At 39.9% G+C, this 27,590-nt stretch overlaps 1 protein-coding gene across 7 annotated transcripts; it reads right to left on the reverse strand.

Annotated features, from left to right (window-relative positions):
• Window positions 1–2,100: 2,100 nt before the first annotated feature.
• On the reverse strand, window positions 2,101–27,467 carry LOC139106471 (large neutral amino acids transporter small subunit 1). Of its 7 annotated transcripts, XM_070663282.1 has the most exons (12): window positions 24,356–24,576; window positions 15,580–15,827; window positions 14,976–15,222; window positions 10,074–10,199; window positions 8,368–8,506; window positions 8,104–8,227; window positions 7,658–7,858; window positions 6,946–7,020; window positions 6,294–6,453; window positions 6,125–6,217; window positions 5,740–5,798; window positions 2,101–5,090 (listed from the first exon to the last, which is right to left on the reverse strand). In XM_070663282.1, the coding sequence occupies exons 2-12, from the start codon at window positions 15,820–15,822 to the stop codon at window positions 5,088–5,090; spliced, it is 1,470 nt and encodes a 489-aa protein (XP_070519383.1). In that variant the 5' UTR covers window positions 15,823–15,827; window positions 24,356–24,576; the 3' UTR covers window positions 2,101–5,087. The 7 variants fall into 7 exon arrangements, 6 of the variants coding, with proteins under 6 accessions (XP_070519383.1, XP_070519382.1, XP_070519381.1 ...); XR_011546361.1 differs by having other exon boundaries at window positions 5,740–6,217; XM_070663281.1 differs by lacking the exon at window positions 5,740–5,798.
• Between the last annotated feature and the right edge of the window lie 123 nt (window positions 27,468–27,590).

Raw genomic sequence — 27,590 nt, forward strand, 5'->3', positions numbered from 1 at the left:
ACGGCAAGGCCACCTTAATAAGCTGCTAATGAGGAGATTTAATCAGCACACGGAATTTTACACAATATAATATATATTGTCACATGTCGCTCTTTATACATATATATATATTTTTTCTTTTTCACTGTTTTTTTGTTTCTTTTTTTTTTTTTTTTTTTACGTGCTCAGATCCTAAGCTACAGCTCTCAATTCACATGATTGTTAATTTGTAATGCGAGAAAGTGATGCTTTGTTTTATTTATTCATCAATATATCGGTAGGTTAATCGCTCAAAACCGATTCGAACGCGCTCGCATTATCGGGCTTTAAATAAAAATTAATACAAAAGTAGTATTGATAACATTCGTTTTCATCGCTTTCTCTCTTTCGTTTTTCTTCGCACCTAATTTCGCTGTCAATTGATACACTGATGCCTTATTGTCACGATTCAGAATGCCTGCTGACGTTCTTTTACTACAAATAATATTTTATCTCGATTAAGTATTTAAGTTTCGTAAAATGCGTTCTTTCCATAAAACGTAATTTACATTTTAAATAACCAGCTAATGTCGCGCGGCAAATTTAATATTTTTTTTTTTTTTATTTTAAATAATCTCAAAACGCTACTTTATCGTCGCCGTCAGAACTTTGAGGTACTGATTCTTGTAATACATCAGGGGTATATGGGTTTACACTCGAAACTCCATCTCTTTATGTACCTTACTATACAATTTTTTTTCTAAATAAAATAATAAAATTAATAATAATTTGAGATAATAATAAGAGTCGACCACCATCGGCAAATCGAGCCGATCAAGGTAGTGATAGGAATCACTTGACATGAGTCACATTTACATGTTATACAAATTTACCAGTTTTAAATTCGTGATGATAATTGCAATTTATAAATTATAAAAATCAAGCAAATATTACTCTCGCTGTATAAAATGTGCCAAACGAAACGCAGATAGGCAGCAACAATGAAATCGGTTCAATCTAACATAGCTTTTTTAAGATAAAATAATTATAAGTTAATTAAAAAAATTTTTTAACTATCGATAACAACCACACAGAGTTTCGAATACTTCTATATTACATATATATGTATATTATAAAATTGTTAGTTTAGAATTTTGTAATGTGTAGCTTTGCATCTGCAGGCATCCTGAGGAGCTTTGATGACGATACATGATTCTCGAGACGTGTGTCGTAAAAATATAGCTAAGGTGATGAAGAACTATGAAATTATCACTGCGAGAGTGTAGCGTCGGCGATCCGCTTCTCGTTTATGATAAACTACGCCACCGGGCTTCGCGAAAAAGAAAAAAAGTTATTGTCTCACCGGTTGAATGTTATTGCGGTAAAAAAATGTCACTACGCCTGCTGGCTTAAGTATCTGTGATTTTTGAAAGGCGAAGAACGAACGGATAGCCGAGCTGCCTCTTGAATACGATACTGTGGTAACTAAAGCTATGAAATTAGGATCCTTTAATTAGGCGAGATCTCGTTTTACGTATACGCGGTAAAAAATACATCGGTTTGTCTTTCCCTTTTGGTCCTAGAACAATTCCGCTACGGATATGTGCAATGGCGCCATTAACTAAAACGCTTTTCTACCTTCCGCTTTTACGAGCGGAGCTCTTAGGAGCGCAAAGTACGCAGCGTCCGTAACATCGCTATCTTCGTTCGAATAAGAAACGATTTGTCGCCGGGATAATTAAGAGTGAGGGAGACATCGAGCGCTGTTATTCGTATACGAAAGAAAAATCTCGAGACTTAAATATAATCACATTCTGAGAGGCACAGACGCGCCCGCAGATCAAACGACATGCACACCATTTAATTCCGCCGCAAGAAATACATTTTCGCGGAAGAATATTTTTTTTTTACATCTTCCTGTCCTCGTTAGTTTCGATCAAGATTTTACAAATTAAATAGACACATTTTCTGTCAACTGTAATCGTACGTTTATAAGTTCATGCAGTCCTTAATATGGATAAGATAAAAAGATTGTACTGGAAGAGAAAGAACGAAGCGACAATTTGCCAAAGGAATGAAAAATATATACTGAATAATCGTGAAACTTTTGATGACTGAGTTGAAAAAGTAATCTTAGTCCGATACTTTAATCCTGTTTTATTATCAAAGTCCGAAGAACTTGCGCATGAACTTACAAACTCTCCTAAGCCTTATAATATTATTTTTCTTTTCAATTACGAAGCTGATATTTCATTTTTCTAAATTGCCTGTAAACATCACAATTTCTCTTTAACGAGATTCTGAAAATCGTTTTTCTTCTACTACTCCAGTCTTGGAGTCGCACATACATGCATGCAGTTTATCACCAGTGGCAGTAAAATATAAAAGTATTATGCGACGTTGACAGTCGAATGCCAGCGCGTAACAATGCACGTTTAGACCCTCGTTTCCAAGTTTCAAACGCGAGGAATAGTTAGTTAATCAAAATTAGAAGTCAATTGGTTTCACAACGTGAGTGAAAGACGGTGCGTTTGAAGGCGCTGGAACGAGGGGCTAAATCTCCGCACACACGTGCGCATAGATCTCTATTAGGGATGCAAGATATTAACGGCACGCCAAAATATTCTGTGTCCTCTCTCGAGGTACGGAGGCCACTTTGTAACGAACGTTGCGTGAAATCGTTTCGTGTAATACAAGAATGACTTTTCTTTTTTTATTTCTTTAATTCAACTACAAATCCATCGCGTTTCCAGACAAATTTCGAAGTCTGGAAATTTGCAAATTAATGTTGCCAAATAAAAATTAAAAATTACTTATCTTGAGAATTAAAAACATTATATTGTTCAGTATATGTTATAATACTCAAAGTAAACAATTCAGAGCTAGTGTTCTTCACGCGATGGATTAACCGATGAATTAAAAAACGCTCCATTTTTTTTCATAAACTACTTCAACCAGTTTTCTTTCTACACATTTCTTTTTACAGTTCTCACAAAATAGTGCTACGAAATCTCTACGGTCGCGGAGATTATGACGTTATCGGCGAAATCATAAAAATATGCGAGAGATAAAAATATACACGTTAGCGTCTATATTTAATCACAGTTTTTTTTTTTTTCGTCTTTCTTTCTTTAGTAATTTCCTAAAGTCTTTTCTCTCAAAACGAGTTTACGGCGCGCCTCGACTGCTCGGTAATGAAAACGTTAACGCAGTCTCCATGAAGAAAATGATGTACTTCTCGTAAATGCTACGGCGCGTCAAAGAGGGAATAACATTGTTTCCAGATATTTGCATCCCTAGTTTTAATCTAAAACGAAACGGATCGCGGATCGCGGGTGGAAAACGTAAAGAAGCGATACCATAAATGTGTACAAACGGAATGCTCGGCGGAGTGTATGCTGATAGAAAATGTGTAGTTACTTTTGGACCCAGCCACAATTTTATAATATTTTCAATAGTAAATATGATAGACTCCGTTATATTTATAATTGACCCGATCATATATATATATTGTTAGAAATATCATAAAACGATAGCTGGATCAAAAAGCAAGTACAAATTTCTTTCAATACACGGACGAATCTTGAGGCTCGATTACGAAAAGCATGTTTGCGTGCCGAAATCGCAAACAACGTTGAGACAACGAGGAACAAGAATACATACACAGCGAGCAATATCTATCGCACGCTACGGCTAATTAATAAGATTAACATGTTGAACTCGGCCTGATCACCTACAGCAATATTTTGATCGTCATATCAACCTTTCTGGCACGTCGACCAGATTCTATAATTAAAAATTTTTGCACTGACAAATCGTCACACAGAGAAAGATGCGGTAAAGAGAGAAATTGGGCCTCAATTGCAATTTTAAGGCATTTCTAATGATAAACATGGTCGATTTAACCGTTATGGTGATGGGAATGGTTAAGACGACTGTATTTACTCATTGAAAATATCCCAGATTCACCGTTGAGACCAAAGGTAACTGCATGTTTCTCTCAGCGTGTAATCATGACACATGTATTGCTTGTAGGCTATTTAAAGGTATACACATATGTCGAACACGCGATTTTGATTCATTTGGTATACAATGGAATCACGCAAAAATTTGTCGAGCTTTTTTCTGCACTCGGCAATTAACTCATCTCGAGGAAAGAGGCCTGTAGTTCGCACGGGTGCGTAAATTCCTCGTTTTAGGATCGATTAAACCTAGATTCTTAAGTTAATTGAAGTTTCTTACAACAACTTTTTATGACGCGTACTGCGCGTCGTTATTCTTAATCTTTATAGGCATAAATTAATCTTAATCTCGATGGAAAGAATTTTCACCGCAATGAAATGATATCTTGGTATCCGAATGCGCCAGATTTAGAAACTCGAAGTATTTGATACTTTAAACATTTTTATAGTGCTGCCAGTAAATTGTTTTTATCAGATAATTTAACTTTTAACATGTAGTTTATTTTGCAAGCATTTTTATAATTATATTTCGCATTCAAGCAAATTATTGAAGACTCACAAATACTCAGATGTTGCTTTAGAAAATACTGGCAGCACCAACATAAAATGAGAAAGGCTAATCGGAACAGTCGATCATCCTCATCCTGGCGAAATCGGAATAGCTCCGCACGCCAACTCTCAAGCGAAACTAATTCAGAAGCGCGTAGTCGTATTATCGCGTACATTTCTTCGCCGCAAAATCGAACGAGGGAGAATAGCCTCACTTCGAAATCTCGTGGTTAAGCAAGCAGGTCGCGACGAAAGTTCGCCGAGACCAAGATGCGAGTGTAGAAGACGAGCCGTTTCACTCTGATTTTTTTTCTGCGTCCCGACACGATATGGCTGCCTCTTGTTCCAGGACGCTCCTTCAATTTGGAGGGATCTGAAGAACAACGCAGTCAGATCTACTAAGCGATCGCTCTCAGTTGTACTTTCTTCTCGTTTTCATAGGAGATTGCGATCGTCAGCTGTAATTAAGATCAACGAGATTCCGCCGTGTCTTCTGATCCCGGAAAAGCCTCGTCTTCGCCACTTTGATCTCGATCCAGCTCGTCCTGAATGTTTACACCTGAGCGGGTTTTGCCTTGCCGACTACCAGCATTATCTTCTGCAGCAGCCTCGTTGTGCTTACTGCAACAGAACCGAGCTAGGTATTAGAAACGCGGTGGCGACCGGCCGAGATTATTAAATGTCTGTTAGTCGCCGATGTCAAAGTTATTAGGGCTCTTTAAAAGGATTAAATTCTGTGGGTGTTCGTGTGTCTGTAATGCCGGTGTGCATGATGTCAAAATTAAACTTCAACGATGCTGTGGTCAACTTAGGTGACTGGGGTGACTACTCGCGAGAGATTGAACTCCAAGTTCGAGAAAAATGCGTTAAACTTTTTAAATAATTGTAGAATAAATTCGAAATTGCGACGTGCGCTAAAAATACTAAAGAAATATGATGCGAGATGAACAGGCGTCGGATAAAAATTTAATTGATACTTTTTGAAAGCTTATATATATAAATATATAAAAATATGTAAAAATATAATACTGTTGTAATAAATAATGCAACATAAAATGGTTAAAAATTGATAAAAGTAGTGCGATAAATAGTAGGTGCATAAAGAAAAGAGAGATTGTGATAATGCAGTCGTGCGTGCGTAGATCGTCAACGATCTCGAAAGAGATGTTTGGTAGATGTTCAAATAAGACAAAAAAGAGGCAAAGAAAAGAGATGAGTGCTAAGCATGCGTGATATGATAAGAGTAAAATTGTTACGGTGTGTTCTGAACCTTTGACTTTTGCGGCCCCACGACTACCATCAGCTTCTGCAAAGTTTGGGTGACGGCGCCTGCGGGAATAAATCGGTTAAGCAAAATGAGAGAAACGAAAAAATCCCGCGTCCGCAAAAGTTTTCTTAAATTATAAATTAAAACTCTGGAACTATAACGGCTCGCCTTATTAAATTACTCGGCAATTTAAAATTTTTTTCTTTTTTTTTTTTTAAATAAATTTAAAAATTGCCTGAAGTATTCTTTCACTTTCCATATTCTTTTTAAACAAAACAATCAGCATAACGCTCAATGTATTAATATCCGATTAATGAATAATAATTAATATTTAACAAATAATAATTTATCTCGCGCGACGAATTAAAATTCACTCGTGAAGACTTACCGACTCCTATCTGGAAAAATTTCGGCTTGTTCTTCCACGCGATGAAAATGAGGTAGACAGGTATAGAGGAAAGTATCATCAAACAGCCGTATCCTAAAATAGAACCGTTTTCGTAAGACATTTTTTTTTATTTAATTGTGTCACGAGGCGTCGGACAGTAAGTGCTCACCAGTTTCAACGGGACTCGCGTACATCGGAACAATGGTGACGAACAGAGTGGCCAAAATGTAGAAGACCGGAAAGATGAGATTCACTTTGATCGGCCTTGACAAGTTCGGCTGGCTCCACCTGAGCCACGGCAGGCACAGCACGGATACACCTATACTGAGCTGCAATTTAAATTAAACTCGTAAATAATGCGCGGTAGATTACTTCTTATTAGAGAAGCTTTATGTACGATAATGCGATCGCCAACGGCGACCCAAAGACAATTGCGTCAAATGGTATTAGTCAATTGGAAAATTATTACTCTTTTAATCGAGCTGATTCTGAGGCAGGTACACGAGCTTCTAAGAAACAATTATCTAATTGATGACAGCCGCGTCGTAAGATCTTTACATCATTCATGTATTGATATCAGGGAGAAGACAGCTATCTCGCGTTAATTATTAAAAATATCCCAAGATATGATAATAAAACGGCTATTATCATAGAATAAAATTTAATTATTACGCGACACTCTATTCTCGTTGTAAGGAAACCCTTCTGAAAATTCCTAAATATTACAATGTTGAACAGCATTCAATATTTAAAATAAGTGAGTTTTAGTTGGCAGTGTTAATTTGAGAATTTTTTTAAAGAAAAGCGGTAATCGTACGCACCCAGGTGGCGAAGCCAACGTAGTTGATCAGCATGAAGATGTTGGAAGAGCACAGGTACAGCATAGACAGCAGGGCCTGGAGAAAAAGAAAATTGTCACATAACGTTTCCACTAGTGCCTTTAATTCCAACAAAGTATATTTGACCGCCGCGACAAGTTTAACAGCGAAAACAACCTGTCCGTTAGACATTGTGTCCCTGTGTTTGTCGACTCCGGCAGTAATCACGCTGGTAAACAAGCGGCAAGTGTCGCTCTGTACGTGAAAATTTGCGCACAATCGTCTCGCAATATTGGGACACATAAGGACAATCGAACCGACAACTTACACATCTATCAAGAATTAACCAATTAAAAAAGTTAGAAACAAATCACGCTTTAATAATTCAAATAATAATTCTTCACGAAGTGTCCGCCAACAAAATTTTATTATATTAAAACGATAAATGAGATCGGAGTCGATTAAATATTTGATCGTCAATTATATTTATCATTAGAAATATTATAAAATTATAATTGGGCTTCAAAGTAATTGTACTTTTCTTTCAGTGTACGACTTCAGTCTATGTTGCTGGCGAAGAGTTACTGCGTCATTGATCGGAGATTTGCATAATATAGTAATACGTAAAATAATCACCGATCAATATTTTATTAAGTAATTCGTATTTTCGTCGCGGTGGAAATAAACATGTAAATCGCAAAGAAGGGCGGCTCACCATGCAGATTACGGCCGGCGCAGGTGTCAGCCTGGAAATCTGGATCATCGTCAGTATCTCTGGCATCTGGCCTTCGCATGCGCCCGCATAGAAAAGCCGTGAAGACGTAAGCAGGATGCCGTTAACCGCGCCAAATGTAGACAGAGCCACGAAAACCGGTATCGTCCACGCCATCACGCCGAACAATCTATTTGCGTATGTCTGCGTACAATAAAAATGGTTTAGGAGCTCCGAAAGTGATCGTTCATCTGCGGTTTAAGAATTATTTAATTAATCACTTAAAAAAAATCAGCGATCCATTCTCGTACATGTCTTAACATAAAAAATTATTTATGCTGAGATAAAATTCAGCTTTACTTTTCTATCTTTCAATTCGAATATCTTTCAAGCTTTAAAATTACAAATCTTCTTTTTTTTTTATCTTAAAAAATTTCGCTTATATTTACCACTGCTACAGCTTCGCTGCCGAGCACTTCTACGGGGCTGAGAGTCGTGTAAAAGGCCATGTTCGTAAAAACGTAGACGACCGTAACGAGAGTGCACGAGATGCCGATGGCCCTCGGTAGGTTCCTAGATAAATGCACGGTAATGAGCGTGCGAAGGTAAGCGAAGTCCTACGACGACTATTGTCACCGAATTAACGTTCAATTGCGAACCACCTTCGAGATTCGCAATATCAATTTGTCGCACGACGGGCGTGAGTTTCTCACCTAACGGGATCCTTCAGTTCTTCGATTATGAAGTTCAAGTAGTTCCAACCGTTGTAGGCGAACAGGCCTGAGTAAAAGCTGAGGGCGATAGACGTGACTTCCGTGTTACTGTTGTCAAACGTAAAGTACTGCGTGTGTCCTGAAAAATTGAAACGCAAATGGTATTCCTGGCGTTAAAAAGTTGCCGAACGAAAATCAAAAATTGACTTTTAATCATGTTTCAAAAATATATTTCATTTATTAGAGATTTATTTTGTAAGGGGCTTATTTTCTAAGAGGGAAATATTAATTCTCGTTGCAATTGGGGTGCATATTTCAATAACAATCGATTTCGAGCGTCTCCTTCAATTTGTTTGCATTACGTAACGCGCGTGACTACGAAATGATCTTGTCAAGCCACATGTGATATCACTTGTCGCACGCGGCCTGGTAACGAGTTCCAGTTGACATTTCGATTATTTGCATTTCGATTAAGACGTTTTAATCACTCCTTTCGTGCAAAAGTGCATTTTTTAAACGAAATCGCCGGCAAAACGTGAGCGCGAAGGGCGCGAGATCGACGATAGGTTTCGTTAGAACTGAGATGATTGTCACACATCACGGTCAAGGAACTACTTGGTTCGCTGAATAGTCCAATTTAAGCGATTCCTTGCACGCACACCGACTACATCGCGTCGCCCGCGCACCTTTTTTGATTGGGCAAATTGTCTCGTCCGGCAGTTGTATTATACAGCGCTGAAAAAACTTCCAGCTTCCATTGGACATGGTCGATTCCTTCAAAATTTTTCCACAAGAAAGACAGAAGAAGTTTATTAACGCTTCGGTTTTCAATCAATGAAAAATTGATTTATTCACTTAATAATAACTTCAGTTATACGTCGGTATGCTTGCACGAATATATATTCCCAGAGCGATTATATTTGAACACTTTGTTTTATATTTATTTTATATTTTTGTACATGCTACGGAATCATTCACGTTCTTCGTCACGATAGAACGAATCGTGCCTGTCCAATCAGTTTTTTTACGTCCCTCGTGATTTTATCCTCGCCGACAATAAAAAAAAAAACGAAAGGAGCGGCGAACGATGCGATCGGCGTGACGAATAATGTCGAAACTACCGATCGATCGGACAAATCATTCGCGAGGAGAAAGTCTACCTGGTACGAGATCGTTTGAAATTGCACGAGAGCCTTGGCGTTTCGTGGAATCGTTCGCGATGAACGATAAACCAAACCGCGCGATTACGCGGCGCTGATTAGCATCACCTGAGATCGTTGCAGACCCCTGCGACCGCACGCGATCGGCGATGCCGTTGACCTTTCACGCCGTAAGGCGCACACGAAGCTTGTGCACTTTTATTAACCCTCGTATCGAAAACTACCCTGACAATTTCACTTCTTTTTTTTTTTTTTGCTATATCTCGAATTCTAATGCATCGATTTTTAAGCCTTTTTTTAACCGTTACATCAGACATAAAAAGAAAGAAAGTTGTAGAATAATTTATATAATGTTTAAGAACTGTTCTTGGTTTCCGTAACCAAGTATTTTATTTGAGAGTTAATTTATCGCGCTCATTTATTCAAAGGCGCTAGAATGATGTTCAGTTTCACCCTAGCGAGAGTAATTCACGAAGATGTTATTCTCTTACGAGTCACATCATTGTTCACGTTTTATGTAAAATACATTCACGATGATAAGCTTACCGGTGAAGAGCTGGTATGCCCCGGTGAAGATGATGACGAAGAGCGCGAGCAGCTTCGCGTACGTGAAGATGTCCTGCACCCTCGTCGCCCACTTTACGTCCCAGCAGTTTATGAACGCAAGGATACCTGAAACAATTGAGTCGAGCAGGTAATTATCGCGCAATCAAGGCGCCATTCAACTGCGATACAGCTTCTAAATATAGCAGTCTCTCCGAGAACGAGACCGAGGAGCTATCTCCGAGGACCGTGAAAGGTATCTCGGTGGTTCGCGAGTGATTAAATACCTTTTCACGCTTGATATATCACTTACGACAGGTGTGATGCATTAACCCGTTGCGACTCGCGCTCGCAATTATCAATCTAATCAACAACTATTAAATTTTAAATTAAAATCACGCTTGCGCGTGTCATTTATCCCACGTGCGTAGTTCGCGTTGAAATATCCACATTTCGCAATAATTTTGTGATGCCAAAAGTCATTACAAGCCGTGAGATAGCTTCGATTGAATTCATCGCGGGTGCAAATTCGTCGAATTAATTTTTGTGGTTTATCAACGCTAATTTCGGTCGCTTTGTCTCGTCGCGGTTTCCTCGCTCGAGCCTCTCCGCTTTATTGTTTCATTTCTGGAAGAGTAGCTTAATCAGGCGCGCCGTGAATCGTTCGATCTACATGAACGATGGCACATCAATTCGCTGATAAACTTCGTTCCTTTGTCGCGGAGCTCGTCGAGGAGATCCCATCTCTTCGTCGTCGCGACGTCACCCCGTCCTTGGCGGATTGAGAATAAAAGGAGGAAGAATGGGAACGATGGGAGACTGATGCAACATCTCGCAGAAATTTCGCGAGATCGTCACCCCTTTTGCTCTTTCCCCTTTGCGCCGTTCTTCCCCTTTTCTCCTCCCGGCCGGGGTCTCGCCTTTCCTTCCCTTCGCCTTCCTTTGCCGGGCCGTTATCCCCCCCCGCCGGCGAATTATGCTGTTGCGGCGGCCAGTTGTGACGTTATTAAATTACATTTGCCCACAATGAGGCGTGATTGCCGTCGGGCTTTTGACTCGCGAGCGGCCGCGAGCATCGACGTTTCCATTCGCCCGGCATCTTTCCATCAACGGTCCACGTGTCGTCAAGATTAACGCACGTAGTACGTTAAATCCGTCCCGTCGACAGAAATTTTTTTTTATTTCTTTTATCTTGCAGTTGAATATTAAATTTAATTAAAACAACCCGTCAAGATTTGGTGCTTAAAAGGGCGGAAACTTTGACCGAGGTCAGAGATCTCGTCATCTCGCGGAAGGCAAAAATCGCGTGGTGCTGCACGGCGGGACATTTCGTCGCCAGCTGTAGGTGTCAATTATGAATTAGAAATGGGGATTGACGGAATGGCTTGGCCGCGCGAATCATTGCACTTGGCGTGAACGAAGCGCGAGGATGCAGACGCGCGCTCGCTCTGGTCATTGATCTCTATCACTTGCTGGGGTGAAACGAAAACGGATCGCCGTTCGTTTGCGAGGAAGAAGTCGAAATTAAGTCGCTTCAAACGCGTGGAGGTAACGAGGGAACGAGCTATTTTTGTGCTGTACTTTATAATTTTTTTTTAATTACATCACTTTGTACACATTATGCAATAAGGTAGCAAGGCAAAGACATGCAAAGTAAAAAATTAAATGGCTATTTTAAAATCTAATATATTAAATGTTAATTAAAGGAATAACAGGGAAACATTTTTTTAGAAATAATTTGTGCGCATTATCACGAAGGCAGAATTCTATTATTAAGTTGTAATCTCTCTTTTAATGCTCTCATCATAAATATTGAAAATTCACTGCCATTTGTTTGCAAATGACATTCACGTCGTCCCGCGCTTCGTTTTCTATCACGGGAAAATCAATTTTCCACATTTGCCGAGCGATTTATCGGAAGAAATAAATGGAGTTCTACAAACCAAATTCATGCTTTCTTCGCGTATACGAGCGGCTCGTTTGTATCTCGCGTCGTTTCTCGCGATCAATTTTACGCGAAGTCAGTTCGATCCTGAATAACTGTAATTTCTTTTTTGCGAGAGAATCCGAGAGACGTGTATGCTTGTTCACTTGGCAATCTCCAGGCTTCACGCTCGCTCGATCGTATTCTTCAACAAGTGCAAAAGATTTCCGGCGCTCCGATTAAATACTCCGATAGAATAAATAAGAGCTGTGTTAAGTTTTTCGTTTAAAATTTTCATATTTTCCATCAAATATTTTTTTTTTACGTGAAATAAACTACGCTGTGCCTCGCACAAATATTTATAAGTTTCACTCGATCCCACTGTCTGGTAAATATTTATTGGGGGAATGCTTCGTTGACTATTTTCTGGAAGAAATGATTGAAATGCATTTGCGTCATTTGAAACGCGATCCGCGGGAGATGGGTGACACTGAGGTGGAAGAAATGCGTGGTCAAGCGGCCGCGAGGAACACGACACGCTTGCTCGAGGCTGCCCGCAGAATAAAATCGTTAAAAATGGCTTTTTTTCCCCCCCGCGCGTCGCGTATCTCGCATACATTATTCCACGGCTCGATCTCGTCTATAATTATAATTGAAACTGAAGGGAAACTGTTCGGACGCCCGGTCGCAAAGATGCGGAAAGGAGCGTGACGCGTGGAAAAAAAAATCGCGTGCGTCCTCGAATTTCCGCGAGGATATCACTTAATTCCGCCTGCAAATATTTTTTTTTTTTTCTCGTCGTTCATTCGATCGAGGTTGAAAGGGAATAAAAATCGCGCGGTCGCCTCGGTTTGCATCCGGGAGAAGGTATCATTACTCTCATCGGTGCAAAAAGCGAGAATTACAGCTCGTTTAATTTATGCGCTTAAAAATGTTAACTTGAATTTAATTACTGTTCACTCTGTCTCGTGAAGAATGCCGCTTCGCACGCGAACCGAACGAAAGCGGCGAGGAACTCGTAAATGAAAACTCCGTCATTAGATCTAAAAATCCGAGAAATTTCTATATTTGTGAAATCTAGAAATTACATTTTTTATTTTTTTTTGTTTTTTTTGTAATTTAATTTTGCCTCTTGTCTTTTCTTTATCGTCATATTACACTTCGGAAGATTCTTTCGAAGGTTGTGACGTCCTTTTTAAAGACTCTTACGTCTTGTAATTCAGCGTGTCGACGACGAATGGCGGATATCTTGTTTGCCGTACGGAAAGAATAACTGAATCCTTTCTGAGCGGAGCTCAAAAATGAGCGGAGGTAACAAAACATCAAGAGCAAAATGGGGAAACTCAAGGTTGTTAGAATATTGTAGATTCCGCTATGCCGAGGGAATTCCGCGTATACGCAGCTTCCTCGAGGTAGAGATAAGTAGTTTCGTCGGAAATTCTCAAGTAATACGATCGGCAAGTAGTCCGAGCTTGAATGCGAAGAAACTTTCGATAAATCATTTTTCCTTTCGTTGAAAACGACGTTTCTTTTTAATATTTTCTTGCGTTCGTCGCGAGAATTATTTTAACATTCGCTTTAAATTATTCTAATCAAATTAAAAACAGCTCCGCAGCTCTTTTACATTCCTATTTACTAATTAAAAAATATATCTTTGAATGGCAGTAGTACTGAATTTTGTAAATTTTTTTTGCTTATAAAAATGACGTTGATATATTTCTATTTAATTATATAGTTCGTTTTATAAATTCACCAGTTGTCATTATTTAGTAGTGTCAACTGTGCGAGCAAAAAACGACAATTTACATTTATCTATAGTAAATTATATGCATTACGTTTTGCTTTACAAACATTACGACGGGAATATAGTCATAAAATATTAAAAGTGATAAATAATGAAAAATTACATTTTGCAAACAACACTAAAAAAGTAATCACCAAATGACTAATGGTTTTCCTTATTTTGTCACTAAAAAAAGAAAAGAAAAATATCTTTATCCATAATCTATATGAATAAAAAGACACTGTAATTAAAAAGAAAAATAATAATAATAGATACCGCGAGACAGCTTTACGAGTCTAATTTGCAATCAGCGAGTCGAGCGACTTGAGCGAGATGATAAAATAAAAACTAAAATAAAAACTGTTATTTACTCGAATCAAGCTCGCTGAATATCCGCTCGCGATTTAATTTTTCAATCAAGCCGTCAGTTAAAATCAAGAGAAAGAGGAGGTAAGTTGACGTGGAAGGCGCGAAATCGAGATAAATAAATAGAAGGATGAATGATCAGGAAGGTGAATTAGAAGTAAATTAATTTAATCGGGCATTAGGTTTTGACGCGTGATAAATCACGGCATCTCGACCCGGCCTTCTCCTTCAGGACGGCGACGATACAAAGACGGGCTCTGAGAACGAGTTGAATCGAATGATGAACGCGGCGGTGCGGGAGGAAGAGCGGAGGATGGACGGGGCTCAAAGTCACCCCGGATGACGTTCCGCGCGGGCAAAGGGCACGATTGCTGTGAGAAAGACGAATTTTCTGCGGGCCCGTTGTTTGAAGTCGTTACCACTGAGGAACAAACGCGAGCCGGCAAAACCCCTATCGAAATCTCAAAATTAATACCGCCGATTAAACACTGAAAATTAATAGCTATCTCGAGTGCCAGCGCTGTCGCTCACTAATTAAATATTCAAACAAATAATTTCCAAGTGCCTTCGATACTTGAGATGAACGGCATTCGGTATTTATTTCGCGGTATTGAATTGATTTTTATAAGGGTAGCCGAGCCGCAGGTATTGCGTCGCGGTTGCTCGTCCGTTTCCGTTCTGATTACAATTGCGTGCAAAAGCCATGCGATGGCTAATTGTGACTTCACGTCGAACAAATTAATATGACAGAGTCGTTGGAGCAGAAAATCCTTCAACGCTGAGTCAATCTATTAATCTACGCTGCTTAGTTATAATTTTTATATTCACTTACATATGCAGCAGACGGCGAGTATCCTGACGGGCTCGTCGGGCGGCGTGCAGTCCGGGAAAAGCGGCTTGAGGACGTAGACGCTGAAAGTTAGAGCCACGATGGCCTGGCTGCAAGGGCGCACTATCATACATTCGACCCAGAGTCTGATGAATGCTAAGAAGGGCCCGAAGGTCTCCATAATATACGCATAGTCCGCCCCGGATTTCTTAATCATGCAGCCAAGCTCGGCGTAGCAGTAAGCCCCTATCTGTGACAAAAAAAACATAAGGATTTCATTCGCTAAATGTCCAATTAGTCGCACTAGTTAATAGTCTAGTCTAATACTAAAATTAATAAAAATTATTAATTTTGATATTAAAATACTCAACTACAATGCTTTTAAGACTCAAAGTGTTTGATATTTATTAGATAGTATTAATTTCTTAATTTTTTTTTTAAGTAACATATCGTAATTTAATCGAATAAATTCTATTTGCGAATGCAAGACGTTTGTAGCTATTGTAATTATGTTAATGTGTTCAGCGTTCAGATGGGAATTAATTAAAGAAAAATGGAGCGATAAAACAAGCTCGCTTTTCAGTAAAAAAGAGGAGAATGGATTTACCATGGAATAAATCCCAGATGCCGTCCAAACAAGAAGACTCGCATTCACACTTCCAGTGTACTTGAGCACGCCCGTAGGGCTGACAAAAATACCGGAACCGATGATGGAACCAACGATGACGGTAACACCGTTGAGAAGTGACATTTTCGCTTCCAGCTTGATCTCGTCGGTGGCCTTTTCGCTGGTAGGAACTGGATCGTAAGGTCCCTTCTCGCCATCTTTGATGCTCTCCGACTTCGACATTTTTTCTGAAACAGCAGACCGCGTTCTTTCAAACCCTCCCTTACAGAAATTTCCCAATTAACGCTGCCAAATAATTGCTAAAAATTAATTAATTTAAATATCAAAACCATCGCCTATATTTTAAAACTTAAAATAAGTGAGTTTTATTATTTGGGAGTATTAATTTGAAAATTTCTATAAAAATTATTCATCAAATGATTATGTTTAATTCTTTCATTAATATTTTTCTATTCTTATGTGTGAGTTGAGACGAGTGAACTAACCGGCGTCGCGGAAAAGTAGCAACAGTCGGGCAACAACGAAATCTCTTTTTCAAACAGGAATTCGTCCGATTCATTTTCGACCAAAATAACCCAACCATGAGGTGTAAAATTTATGATAATTTATGTTTATTGCGCGCGTTTTCGTTTCTACTCAACAGAATACAGTATCGCCGCTCGATTTTTCAGTCAGCAGTCTCTTCTTAAAGAGATCGTGCAGATAAAAATGTCGCAATTTGTTTGGGTATACATCGTATAACGTCTTACGTAACGAGTTGACAACCCCTCTGGTCCGATTATTCAACCACTGCAACAATAAATCGATGACCGCAAACGTACATCCCGTCACGCGAAACTCATAAACCACTTGTAGAATGGTTTCTTTTTCCACGAACGGGTTTTTTTTTTTTTTTTTTTTCTTTAATTCTCTACTCTCTGGAGTTCTCCACGCTCTCAAGGTTTATTTCGAAAGTGTATCGTGTCTTCTCGAAAGAAGGGATTTCCTTCTACGGCAATAGAAACTCTTTCGTTTTTCCTGTTTACAAGGCGGACCGACGGTTTCATTTCGTTACTATTTGCATTCCCCGCGGAGAAGATAACGCAACGTTATCTCTGTCATAAAAGCCAAAATAAACCGTAAAAATCCATCTTCCGCTTTTTTTCCTCATAAAAATTTCCGAATTAATACTGACAAGTAAATACTGGAAGTAACTTATTTCGAGTACTAAAAGCATTGCTGTTCAATGTTTTAATATTTAAGATAAATAATTTCCAGTGAACTTAATACTCGAAATAAATAAACTTCAATCCTTTTAGTACTCAAAATAAATAATTTTCAGCACTTTTAATACTCAAAATAAGTAATGTTTAATATTTGTTTTACCAGTATCAAATCGAGAATTTCTATTAGGGTTCTCTCATCGGCTCTAAGTAACGGAACGGAACACGAGCGCGTATATAAATCGCAATGCCGCGTTCGTTTCATGGTCGAAGTTCTCTCCCGAAGAACTTCTTCCTGAATAATGCATTCGACAATCGCGCGAAGCGAGACGACCGAGAACGTGATTTCTCGTAACGAACGGCCGTCAATTTATCTCGAGGAAAAATCAACGAAATTTCCGCGCGGTTGAAGAAGCTGGCTTTTCCTCTAGTCATTTGAAAAAAAAACCCGCGATTTCATAACACGCGACAGGCAACAGGTCCATTTCGCTCTGTGAAGTATAATAATTCGTCCTGCTACTCTTTCGTAGCGTGAACAACGAAACTTTTCAGACGTTAAATTCACATTTCGATCGCCTCAATATCGACATTAATAGAAAAAATTGTTGCACTTTGCAAGAATGAAACTTTGCGATCTTGTTTCACGCCAAGTGAGAGTCAACGTCGGCTGTTAAGTCGGCGATTTTCAGGTTTGATTTAATTTTAATATTAAATTAATATGTCCAGGCAAAGACGGTCTTCGCGATTTTCGAGATCGAGGACGATCTGGAGGAAGTACCGTCTTTGTCTGGACATACTAATTAAATATTACAATTAAATCGAACGAGAGTAAGGAATAGATAGCCGCGGGGGGGGGTCAGGGGGAGGCGGCAGGGACGGGGTGAGAGCGAGCGCGAGCATACGTACCGCGCGATAAGTATATTTCCCCACTACTCCCACTCTCGCTTTGTCCTTTTCCAGCAGTCGCGCGAAGCACACGTACATACTACGCAACGACCGCGTGTTCGGCCAAATTTGCGTTCAACGAAAACCTCGCGATACGAGAACTATCTTCTTTCCATTCTCCGTGTGAGGAGAGCACGTGTGATTACGTTTCCTTTCCTCAAAGTAAGTTATATCCTTACGCGTACATCTCTGCGAAATGATCTTTTTGTTTCAGAAGTGTTGCGTGGACTCGTGTAATTTTAATTAATTATCCAGGCTTGTTTGCAGGTAACCGGTGCGAGGACGAGGGTCAAACGGTCTAAGAGGAAGCTGGTTAACTCTGACAGGAGGTCTGAGAGGAGGAGGAGGCCTCGGAAAGGCATCGTGCATCAACGGAGCAACCCCAGATGTAAGAAAAATTTTATTTTTTATTATTAATTTGATATAACGTTTAGAAGCGCGTGCATTCTTTTGTAAAAATTAAATAGCATCTCTACAATTGAATTTTTTTTTTGTTACAGATCGACGCAGCCTGCATCCACCGTCGTCTACAAAAGTGTCGTCACCGCCGATTAATAATTATACGAACCGCAGCCGGTTCGTCGGTCGTTCCGCGAGTTCCGCTGAGTATTCGGGCGTAGTTTTTTAGTAGGGCTTTATTCTAAACGCGAGTGCCGACAGGAACGCGTCGATAATTTACGCGATTATAAAATCACGGTCGGGGTGTTCGCGAGTGACTTGTGCGCGGAAGGATGACTCGACACGTCCCATCTGAGAGGAGGAGCAGGCCCGGGACGGGCATCCTGCATCAGCGGAGCAACTTTTAAGTAAGTATAAATTAAAAAAAAAAAAACAAATCTTTTTTTTATTAATCTTATTATTTAACTAACATGTCTATATTATTTTCTTTTTTATGTTACAGTCACCGGCAGAACTTTCAACTCCGCTGAAGCTCATGCAGATTGGTAAGTCGCATGATTTTTTTTCTTTTTCGTAGTTTGCAATTGGGGTCTTTGAAAAAATAGCGCGCACGTAGCGCGCACTTGGTTTCTTCTAGTATAATTAAAAATTGTAATTGTGTCCCATAAAAAAAAAAAAAACAAAGCTGAAATATTAGTTGCTTTATTAATAAACGCGCTCGTGTTTCTTCTAGCAAACCACAATGATTTCCGTTTTGTTCTTATTATTAGTAATGTAATTTTCATCGTCACATTATGCTCTAAACACAATAAAAAAAAAGAAAATTAATATAATTAAATATTGATATATTGCATATAACAATTATTTTTTTCTAATTTTTAAACAAGAAGAAAATAAAATAATACATAAAACAATCTTTTCTTTTCGTTTTTTTTTCTTTTTTTTTATTCGTGCTGTTTGTTAATTTACTTATTATCTGCAATGCTTTTTTTTTTATTTTAATTTCAATTTTACTCACTTTCTCACGAGTTTATAAGTTTATAACCCTTCACTGCGTTAAAGAAAAAATTGGATATTATTCACGACTTTTGCACATAGTTCTGTGGTTTATTTGCGCGTTTTTCTCAACGCTACACGCTCTACTGACCGAGATCGACGTCGCGAGCGCGATCGCGATACTAGCAAGGAAAAGCGCGTTTTGGAGAACGCGTAATCGCGCGCGCGGTCGAAATTAATTAGGATTCTGCGTCGTTATCGGGCCAGATCGTGTCAACCAATCGTAGACGCGATCGTCGGCACACACCTTTGCTGTTCACCCGACAAACCTGCTTCAGCAAGGAAACCTGTTTCCTAGTGCAACATACTCACTCGCACGCTCGTTAATCGTGCTCATTAGTATGAAACGCAAACAAAACTTGCATTATTGACTATTTTAGCAATTGTCTAGTTCGCCGATAGGTGGGCGAGTCTGCAGTCTCACTGTCAATGTCGTTTCGTTACATCGACTTTATCAGTTCGTCGGTCCCCTGACTTTTTCCAGGCTTCTAAAATCGCCGCGAATGCAAAAATCCGTCAAACGTTAACTATATTTCATTAAAGATAATAAAGTAGATTTTGTTTTTTTGCAAAATAATCGTGGAAATAATTTACAAATACGAAAATAGCCTCGAAGAATAAATCTCAATTGTTATTCGAAGGTACGTTTTGTCGCGGAGCGAAAACTAGAACGACTAGAATTTTTACGACAGAAAAATAAGCGAGATTCGTTGAAGATGATAAAAACGGTCGAGAGAAGAATTGCGAGGCTTCCTTTTCCATGGATATCCAATAAAACAAATCCCAAGCGGTTCTTCACACTTTGTGTTCGCTGGAGCGTGCTTGGACTTGCTTAGAGGGTTCCCTACTTTTCAAAGAAGCGTTCACCGCGGAAAGTTGCTTTGCGACTGTTACAAAAATCGCGAATCTATTCTGTTAATTTAAGTCGAATCTGGGAGCATGTGCCAATTAAATTCGTAAGTTTCACAACAGTTGCGGAGCAGCTTCTTCTGCTAAACGCAACCGTGCCTCCTGCAAACATTTTTCTTTCCCCGTGTTTTTCTTTCCTTTTATTAATATTAATAAATTTGTAAGACAGTAATACTTCGTCGAACGATATTCGGTCGGAATGCGGAATGAATGTTAATGTCTCTCCGGCCCTAATCAGCTCCGTCGATCAGTCGTTAAAATACTTCTTTATTTCTATGCTTTTGTGTCGCCTCGCATCTCACCGTGACATGATACTCGCTGTCCCGCATCGAGTATCACGTAGCCACGTGTTGTAATCCAAACTCGTGGTGCATTCCGTGTGCTCTATATTTTTTTTCTCCGGAGAGAAAGATTTCTGCAGAAATGTAGGAAGTGAACGCGAGAACCAAGACTAGGAAACACGTCGCGATGATGAAAAACAACTATACGGACTACACGATGAAGCATTCTTCAATGCTTGCCCCTCCAAAAAAAAAAAAAAGAAAAAGAAAGACGATTCGCTGGATAGAATGCTCTCTTATAAAAATTCCCAAATAAATACTGAAAATACTTACTTTGGATATTAAAAATCTCGTTGTTTTATATTATAATAATAAAGAAAAAAAAAATATTTTTCAGTGCCTTTAATATTTCGGAATAATTTTCAGTGCTTATTTCGCGCTTTAATTTGGTAATTTTTATAAGGGCTCTCGCATGTCGTAATTTTAATACCGTGATTTGCCATGAGATTCTACCGTTGTGCCTCGCGCCTCGCAGATCCCCTTGATCCAAAGCCGTAATGTGTCAGGCCGGCACTCGTACTGCTTCAGCTGTTCGAGAAATACCCACACGCGACACGCGTGCAAAATCGCGTGTACGTACACTTGCTCGCCGGCTCTTCTTGTCCCGTTTCACGTCGGTGTGAATCTACGCGCGCGCGTGTCGCGTACGTGAAAGAACGTTCGAAAACGGCTTTGTCCAAGCCTTGGGTATTATCTAGGACCCTTGTTCCAATACCGGTTCCTCTCTCAAATGTTCGCTACTTTCGGCCAGACATCCCGCCCGTGTTCCACGAAGAAATAATTTTTTTTTCCTACGCCTTTCGTCAAGCTAACGGACTTTTGCGTGCAATTTGAGTATTATTGTTATTGCCATCTCGTAGCTACCTCTCGACCGTTTTTCCTCTGAATTTGAATGCGATCTATTTTCAATAAAATTATCAGTGAAATAAATTACCGTTGTAAAATTTAAAAGATTATTCCGAGATACATAAAAATAACGTTCGTCATTATTATACACATGATTTTTATTTAAAAAAAATCTATTTTATAATCTTGTAATTTAAATAACGGATGCGCGTAATTTTTTCAGCCAATCTAGAACGTCGGTATTGCTCTACTTTTTTGCAGTGTTTTCCTTTTATTTTATTTAAAAAAATTTGTATTATTTTTTTCTTTTTTCTCAACGCGCTATTAATAAATCGTCTCGGTTCGCGGTTTGGACATATGCTGAGTAAGGTCACGGCGTACCATAACATCCATGGGCTGAAAGTCTGAGCGAATATTGCATCATGGTTTTCTATCGATCCGAAACCGTCTACCGGCGTGCCGACCCGAACTGTAGTTAAACGTATGTGAGCAAAGAGTTGGGGTCATCGATTACTTTCCATGAAAAATAACAACGCGTCTTTTGCGACGCGAGAATGACAAATCGTTTCCTGTTAATTCATATTTTAGTTTTGCGTTAAGAGCCCAAAATAGCATAACCGGCGCGCGATCGATACGTCAACATTTAAACGCGTCTACCGCGAATAGAAGAAGCCTCCTATCATTAAATGCACTGAACTTTAACAAAAATTTTCGTAAACCGAGAAGAAAACGATTTGAAGACATTTCCACCTTTTTTAATTTAGAAAAAAAATATAAAGTCGAGCTCGTGGACTCGAAGGAAATACTTTTAGAACTTTACTTTGTTGTCGTGCGCATAAAACTTTTGTTCAAAACGATTGCAATTATTGCGAGACATTTTCACGTTATCTTCGAAAATTAATTATTATTCAAAGATACGTAAATGGATCTTTCCCATTAAGTTCTTTATAGATTATTGTCTTCCTGATGCGAGGATTTATTTCAACCTGTCTCGATACAAAAGGCAAGATTGTCATGGAAAAATATTCGGTGCTGCCTAGCATTGCGTAACATTATGCATAAAGGTGACGCAATCAGGACTTTCAAAATTAAGACTCTCGATGTCTCGTTAATAATAAATACATAAATTAACATTTTATATATATCACGAAAATTAAATTTCCATACTTAAAAAAAAAAAAAAAATTTTCTCGCGACGAAGTGCGTTATCTGCCTAAATGTATCTAAATTGCGGCATTACGGCGAACGTCGTAATTACGCGAAGAAGGAACAGTTTCCGGATGACACTCGGCGAAGATTTCGCGTCACGTGTGGCGTGGGCCGCGATCGTCATTGAGAAAATTACGCGCGCGAGGTATGGACGAGTCGCCGGTCCCGTTCGCGCGATTTAATAAGTCGTATTATGCAACGAATTTCCGACTCGTTTATCGCGCGTGCCTTCGAATGCCCTCGAGTGCCCTCGAGCCGCGCACTCTTTCGAGAGTGTCGACGTCGACCGGTGGCGAAAGGGCCGCCAGTTGATAACGACAGCAGCGGCGCTAGATATAAAAGGGATTGAGAGAGAGAAAGAGAGGAAGAGCGTCGAACGACGGGAAAATCAATAGACCACGTGGGTCGCAGACCGGGTTTTTCGAGTCCAATTTTCGCCCCTACGTCGCGAGATAATGATTTAATAGGTGAATCGACCGGATAGAAACGCGCGTTATCTACCTTCCTTTCTGGGAACGATATCGATAACAAATCTGGTAGTTGCAGGCTGATACGAGCACTCGGAAAAAAAAATAAGAACCCAAATTGTCGTAGAAGTAATTCATACTCTCGTCAAATAATATCAATGTCTTTTAGTAGAAAAAAAAAAGAAAAAAAATAACAGTTTGTGTCTATATTAATTTTATTTCAGTTCGTATTTGAATTCAATTTTGAAGTATGGCCCTTCTCGAATTTAAGATTCATTTCCTGGTGAAATTTAGCTTGCAAATTTGATTTAAAGGAGATAATTGTCTTTCACCTTCGTAATTAAATCTTTTGTTTCGTCATTTTGAATGTAATCGTTAAGAAAATCTGATTCGAGCACGGGAAAGGATCAAAAAACGATATGTAATATTTTATATCATTATTACAGCCTGTTGTTATTACTAAGTTCACTATTTATAAGACGCGATCGATATCAAGATACTGCGTATTTAGCACGTGCTCGAATCAGTTAGCAAAAGTGCATCATCTTAATCGCGAGATAACAAATTACCTTCCGAAATATATTAGCGCCAGAGCTGCAGCGTCTTTTATTATTTTATTAGTTATTATTTTCCTACTTTTTAATTTCACATTTCCCACCGCAAACAATTTTCAAGCAACATTTTCTAAAACAATCGTCAAGGTACTTCGCAATTAAAAAAAAAAAAAAAAAAAAAATAAGATTCTGTTTTAGAAAATAAAATTAAAAAATAAAAAAAAACAATAAGACGAAATTAATTCTCCTTGTAGTTCGACTTAAAATTACAAAATTGGTGACTCAATTGAAATAAATGTCCGCGACAAAAGGCGATTCCCTTTCAGGCGATTAAACAATAAGGCCGCGAGGTATCGGCGCAAATTGTGGCTCGCCTATGCCCACGGGAAGTTACAAAGGGTTCGTTCGCGTGACCCGGTGAATTTCACCCTCGGTGGCAGCCACCTTCCGAGGGGCGGCCATGCTGCGCGCAGCGCGAGGTTGCGAGGGCGCCAGAGACCGTCGCTGTGGCGCGTTCCCACGGTGTCCCGGAAGCGTCACGGGTTTACGTCGTGTGCCCCGTCGCCCGGGCGACGTCTACCCGCGTTGCCGCGGTATTCCGCGAGACTTTTCATTCAACATATCGCGGGCGAAGAGCGCGCGGCGCTCGCGACGTCCCTCTTCATTCGTCTCGCGCGGCCGTCGCCTCCTCGACGCAGCATCCCGCGGCGATCGCCCGGGCTCGGGGTTGGCCGCGAAATGAAACGAGGGGGAAAACTGGGCTTCGTAGCCATAGCGGAGATCGATCTCGGGGGGTTCGCGGACGCCGGCCATCGCGTGAATCTTACCTCCGGGTACGGTTACACTGTCCTTCTCCACCTTCTCCCTGCGCCGGCTTTCCTTCCGGGGTTCTCGTGTGGAAACTTCACCACGCGCACCGTTCGCGGTCGTCGGTACTCGACGTGCTCGTCGTCGCCCCTCGCGCGACTTCACCCGCTTCGCTACCTTCACCAGCGAGCGCGGAAACGGCGCGTGTTGCTCGCGCGCGATGTGCTGGTCGGGCTCTGAATGATCACCGCTCGGCTCCGATCTGCGGAGCCTCCGCTTCGCGCCGGGCACGCGCGCGCGCACGCGTTTCTCTAGGGACAACCGCGCCACCGTAAGCGAACCACCCCTCCCCCGCGAATACGCGGCGTATCGAGCGGTCTATCGGCGCGCCTTTCCAACTTCGAGGGGCAAATACGGGAAAACGAACGAGCGTAGGCGGCGGGATTAATCGCGCTGGTGAAATGGAAAACTGGACGACGTCCCATTACGATAATTAACCCTTAAGTGACGCACCGTCCTGACTCTGCTTCTTCCTTAGCGTCTCGCGACTTAGCGCGCCAAAATCAAATCCTCATCCTTTTCGTCGACGCGCGAAATATAAGGGGAAAAAAAATATGGAGGGATATTCGAATTGATATTTCAAAATGCGAACCAGCTGACTGTTGTCTCGGATCACTAAGTACAACTCAGTATTTTATTTGAGAATCGAATGGAGAACCGACTTGTTGTTAATATAAACGAGTATTTCTCTCTCTCTTTTTTTATTTTCTTTTTTTTTTTTAAACGCGTGCCTCGATAGAGCTGGACGCAATTTGGTTTGCATTGTTGAAAATTCGCGAAAGGAGGAACGGTCATTAGTCAAAAATGTAATTTAATAATAGCCAACGTTTAAAGAATTATATCTTTTAAAGAATTATCTTCTATGGTAATTAAAGTTATCTTCGCGGGGCGCGGGGGTGTATTTCGCCGATAGCGGCCTTGGAATCGCTTTGCCGAAGAAAAAAACGGGGGAAAGAGAAAAACGTTGTTCCGATAAACGTAATACGTATCTCGCGCGGAGGTAATGTGACATTCGCGATAGGCGTTTACTCGTAAATTATACGGCGAAAGTTTTCATACGGTACAAGAACCAACGCCCTTGACATACACGGTGCATCTATAAATCATGCTAACGCGAGGAAAAGTCGGCGCTGCCTTTAATTTAGCAGTCACAACGAGCAAAAATCGCTCGGTCGTGCAAAATTCGCCTTGATTACCTTTCCTCGTTTTTCACAAGAACAATCGTCCAAACTGCTGCTCGAAAGAGCGAAACGATACGTTTCTTTCGTTAAAAATTTTGCACCATTTGTTTAACGTGTCTGATTCGATTAGATTTGGGGAGAAATAAAAATTTTGGAAAAAGGGAGATTTTTTTTCCTTTCCTAATAAATCTTTGTTGCACCGATTTCGATTCTTTTTTCTTGATTATGTCATTGCAATTTAGTTCGTTTGAGTGATTGAATTCGATGGCGCGTTATTTCCGTCGCGACACGCCGAATGTTACCCCTCGACGTGTCTCGTATTATCGCTAAAGGAAAATAAAATGCGTAATCACCGCGTGGATTATGATAAACTTGCATTCGGCGCTCTTCCTTTCTTCTTACACTTCAAGTTGAAATATATTTGGCATTATTCGGGAACGTATTAATCGAGATCGCCCGCAGCAAAATGTAACGCGTGAAATAACAAGCGATAAACCGTATGAGAAATGCGTCTCGACTGCGGAAAAAAATGTTAGGACGGCTTTCTTATCTCGTTGAAATGAACATTTTGCTTCATTGTTTTTAATTAAGATGATTTTACTTCTGCAAAACACGCTTCCGCGACGTCGATAAGACGTATCGGCGTCGAAGCTCGTTGACCCTGTCGCGATGGAACATATTCCGAAAGAAATCGAGCCATCCTTTTGATATACTGCCTGAGTCATTGATAGGATGACTAGCTGATTGCCATTGGAAATTGTTCCTTTTTTTATCAGCTCGAACATCGGGACGGGAAGGATTAAGCGTCAGGAAGCTGGACTGAAAAGTTTCCAAAAGCTGGATAGTAAACAAAAGGGAAAACTTTGAAAGAGAAAAGTTGAAAGAAGAATTTACATAATTTTATTTCCTTCATAAGCAATCTTCTTCTATTTTTAAACCCCGATACGTTCCTTCGTTTTACGTCGTCTTTTATGAAACAATTACTTTCGCTTTTTCAAGTCTCTTAAATTCCAAATCCAGCTTCCAAAACACTTAAATCGGTGTTTATTAACATTTTTATATCCGAAATAAAATCTCCCGTTTCTTACTCTGCGAAGTCAATCGACTTAAAAACGCAGCTCAACTTCGGTTTTGTCAACGCTGTCTACGGTGCCGTTTTACGGCAATTAAATAAAATGTATTTTCGCAGAGGAACGTATTGCGGGATCGGATGATGAAATGTCATTCGGAGATCCGTAAGATGCGGAAATACGGTGAGCTACGAGATCGACAACGTCAGTAATAATAAACGTGAGAGCCGGACGTGGATCTGTTGGCACAGCGGTAAATATAATGTTTAATCGCGCGCGGCATATTATTATTGTGCTATTTTTGCCGGAGCCGAGACTGATCATCGAGCATGGAAATGCATAGGCGATGAAAGAAAAGAAATGCGATAATAAGCGGTCTTGGCACTTGTTATCGCGTAAACGTGATCTCGTCGCGTTGGCCGAGAGCATATTATTACCATGTGAATTCTTACATAGTTCAACCAATTGCGTAATGCGCGCCTTTCGGTATGGTAATATTGCGCTACTAAGCACACTGCAATTTACCGATGCCCGACCTTTAAAAGATATAAGCAAAGAACACACCGTCGAAGGATTTAAATTAAAAACATTTAAATCTAACGCGCACTAAATTCTATCAGAAACATTCAAATCTGTCGAAGGGTGTCCGAAAAAAAAAAAAAATAAAAAAAGGAAGCAGATATTTGGCTGACTGCTGTATACTTACAGAACCACGGACTCCTGTTACGTAAATGTTTCTCAATGACGTCAGAGAATCGATCCTGAAAGGCGGAGGAGAGACCCGCTTACGTCATCGTAATGATGCAGTTTCTATCTCTCGCTTTTTTCTTTTTTTCTGAATGTGAAAAAATAAAAAAAGAAAATTAGTTGAATGGAAATTGTGTTTCAAATGTAATTTCTCGAGGGATAAACAGATCTTTATCTTTCCAGAAAAGGAACGGGAG

Source organism: Cardiocondyla obscurior, linkage group LG11 (genome assembly GCF_019399895.1).
Source record: "Cardiocondyla obscurior isolate alpha-2009 linkage group LG11, Cobs3.1, whole genome shotgun sequence".
NCBI classification, from domain to species: Eukaryota; Metazoa; Arthropoda; class Insecta; order Hymenoptera; family Formicidae; genus Cardiocondyla; species Cardiocondyla obscurior.

Coding starts and splice junctions, on each gene's coding strand:
- LOC139106471 (XM_070663278.1), bottom strand. CDS start 15,822: ATGTCGAAGTCGGAGAGCATCAAAGATGGCGAGAAGGGACCTTACGAT. Junction 8,228..8,367: donor GAACTGAAGGATCCCGTTAG/GTGAGAAACTCA, acceptor GCATTTATCTAG/GAACCTACCGAGGGCCATCG. Junction 6,454..6,945: donor ACGTTGGCTTCGCCACCTGG/GTGCGTACGATT, acceptor TTTAAATTGCAG/CTCAGTATAGGTGTATCCGT.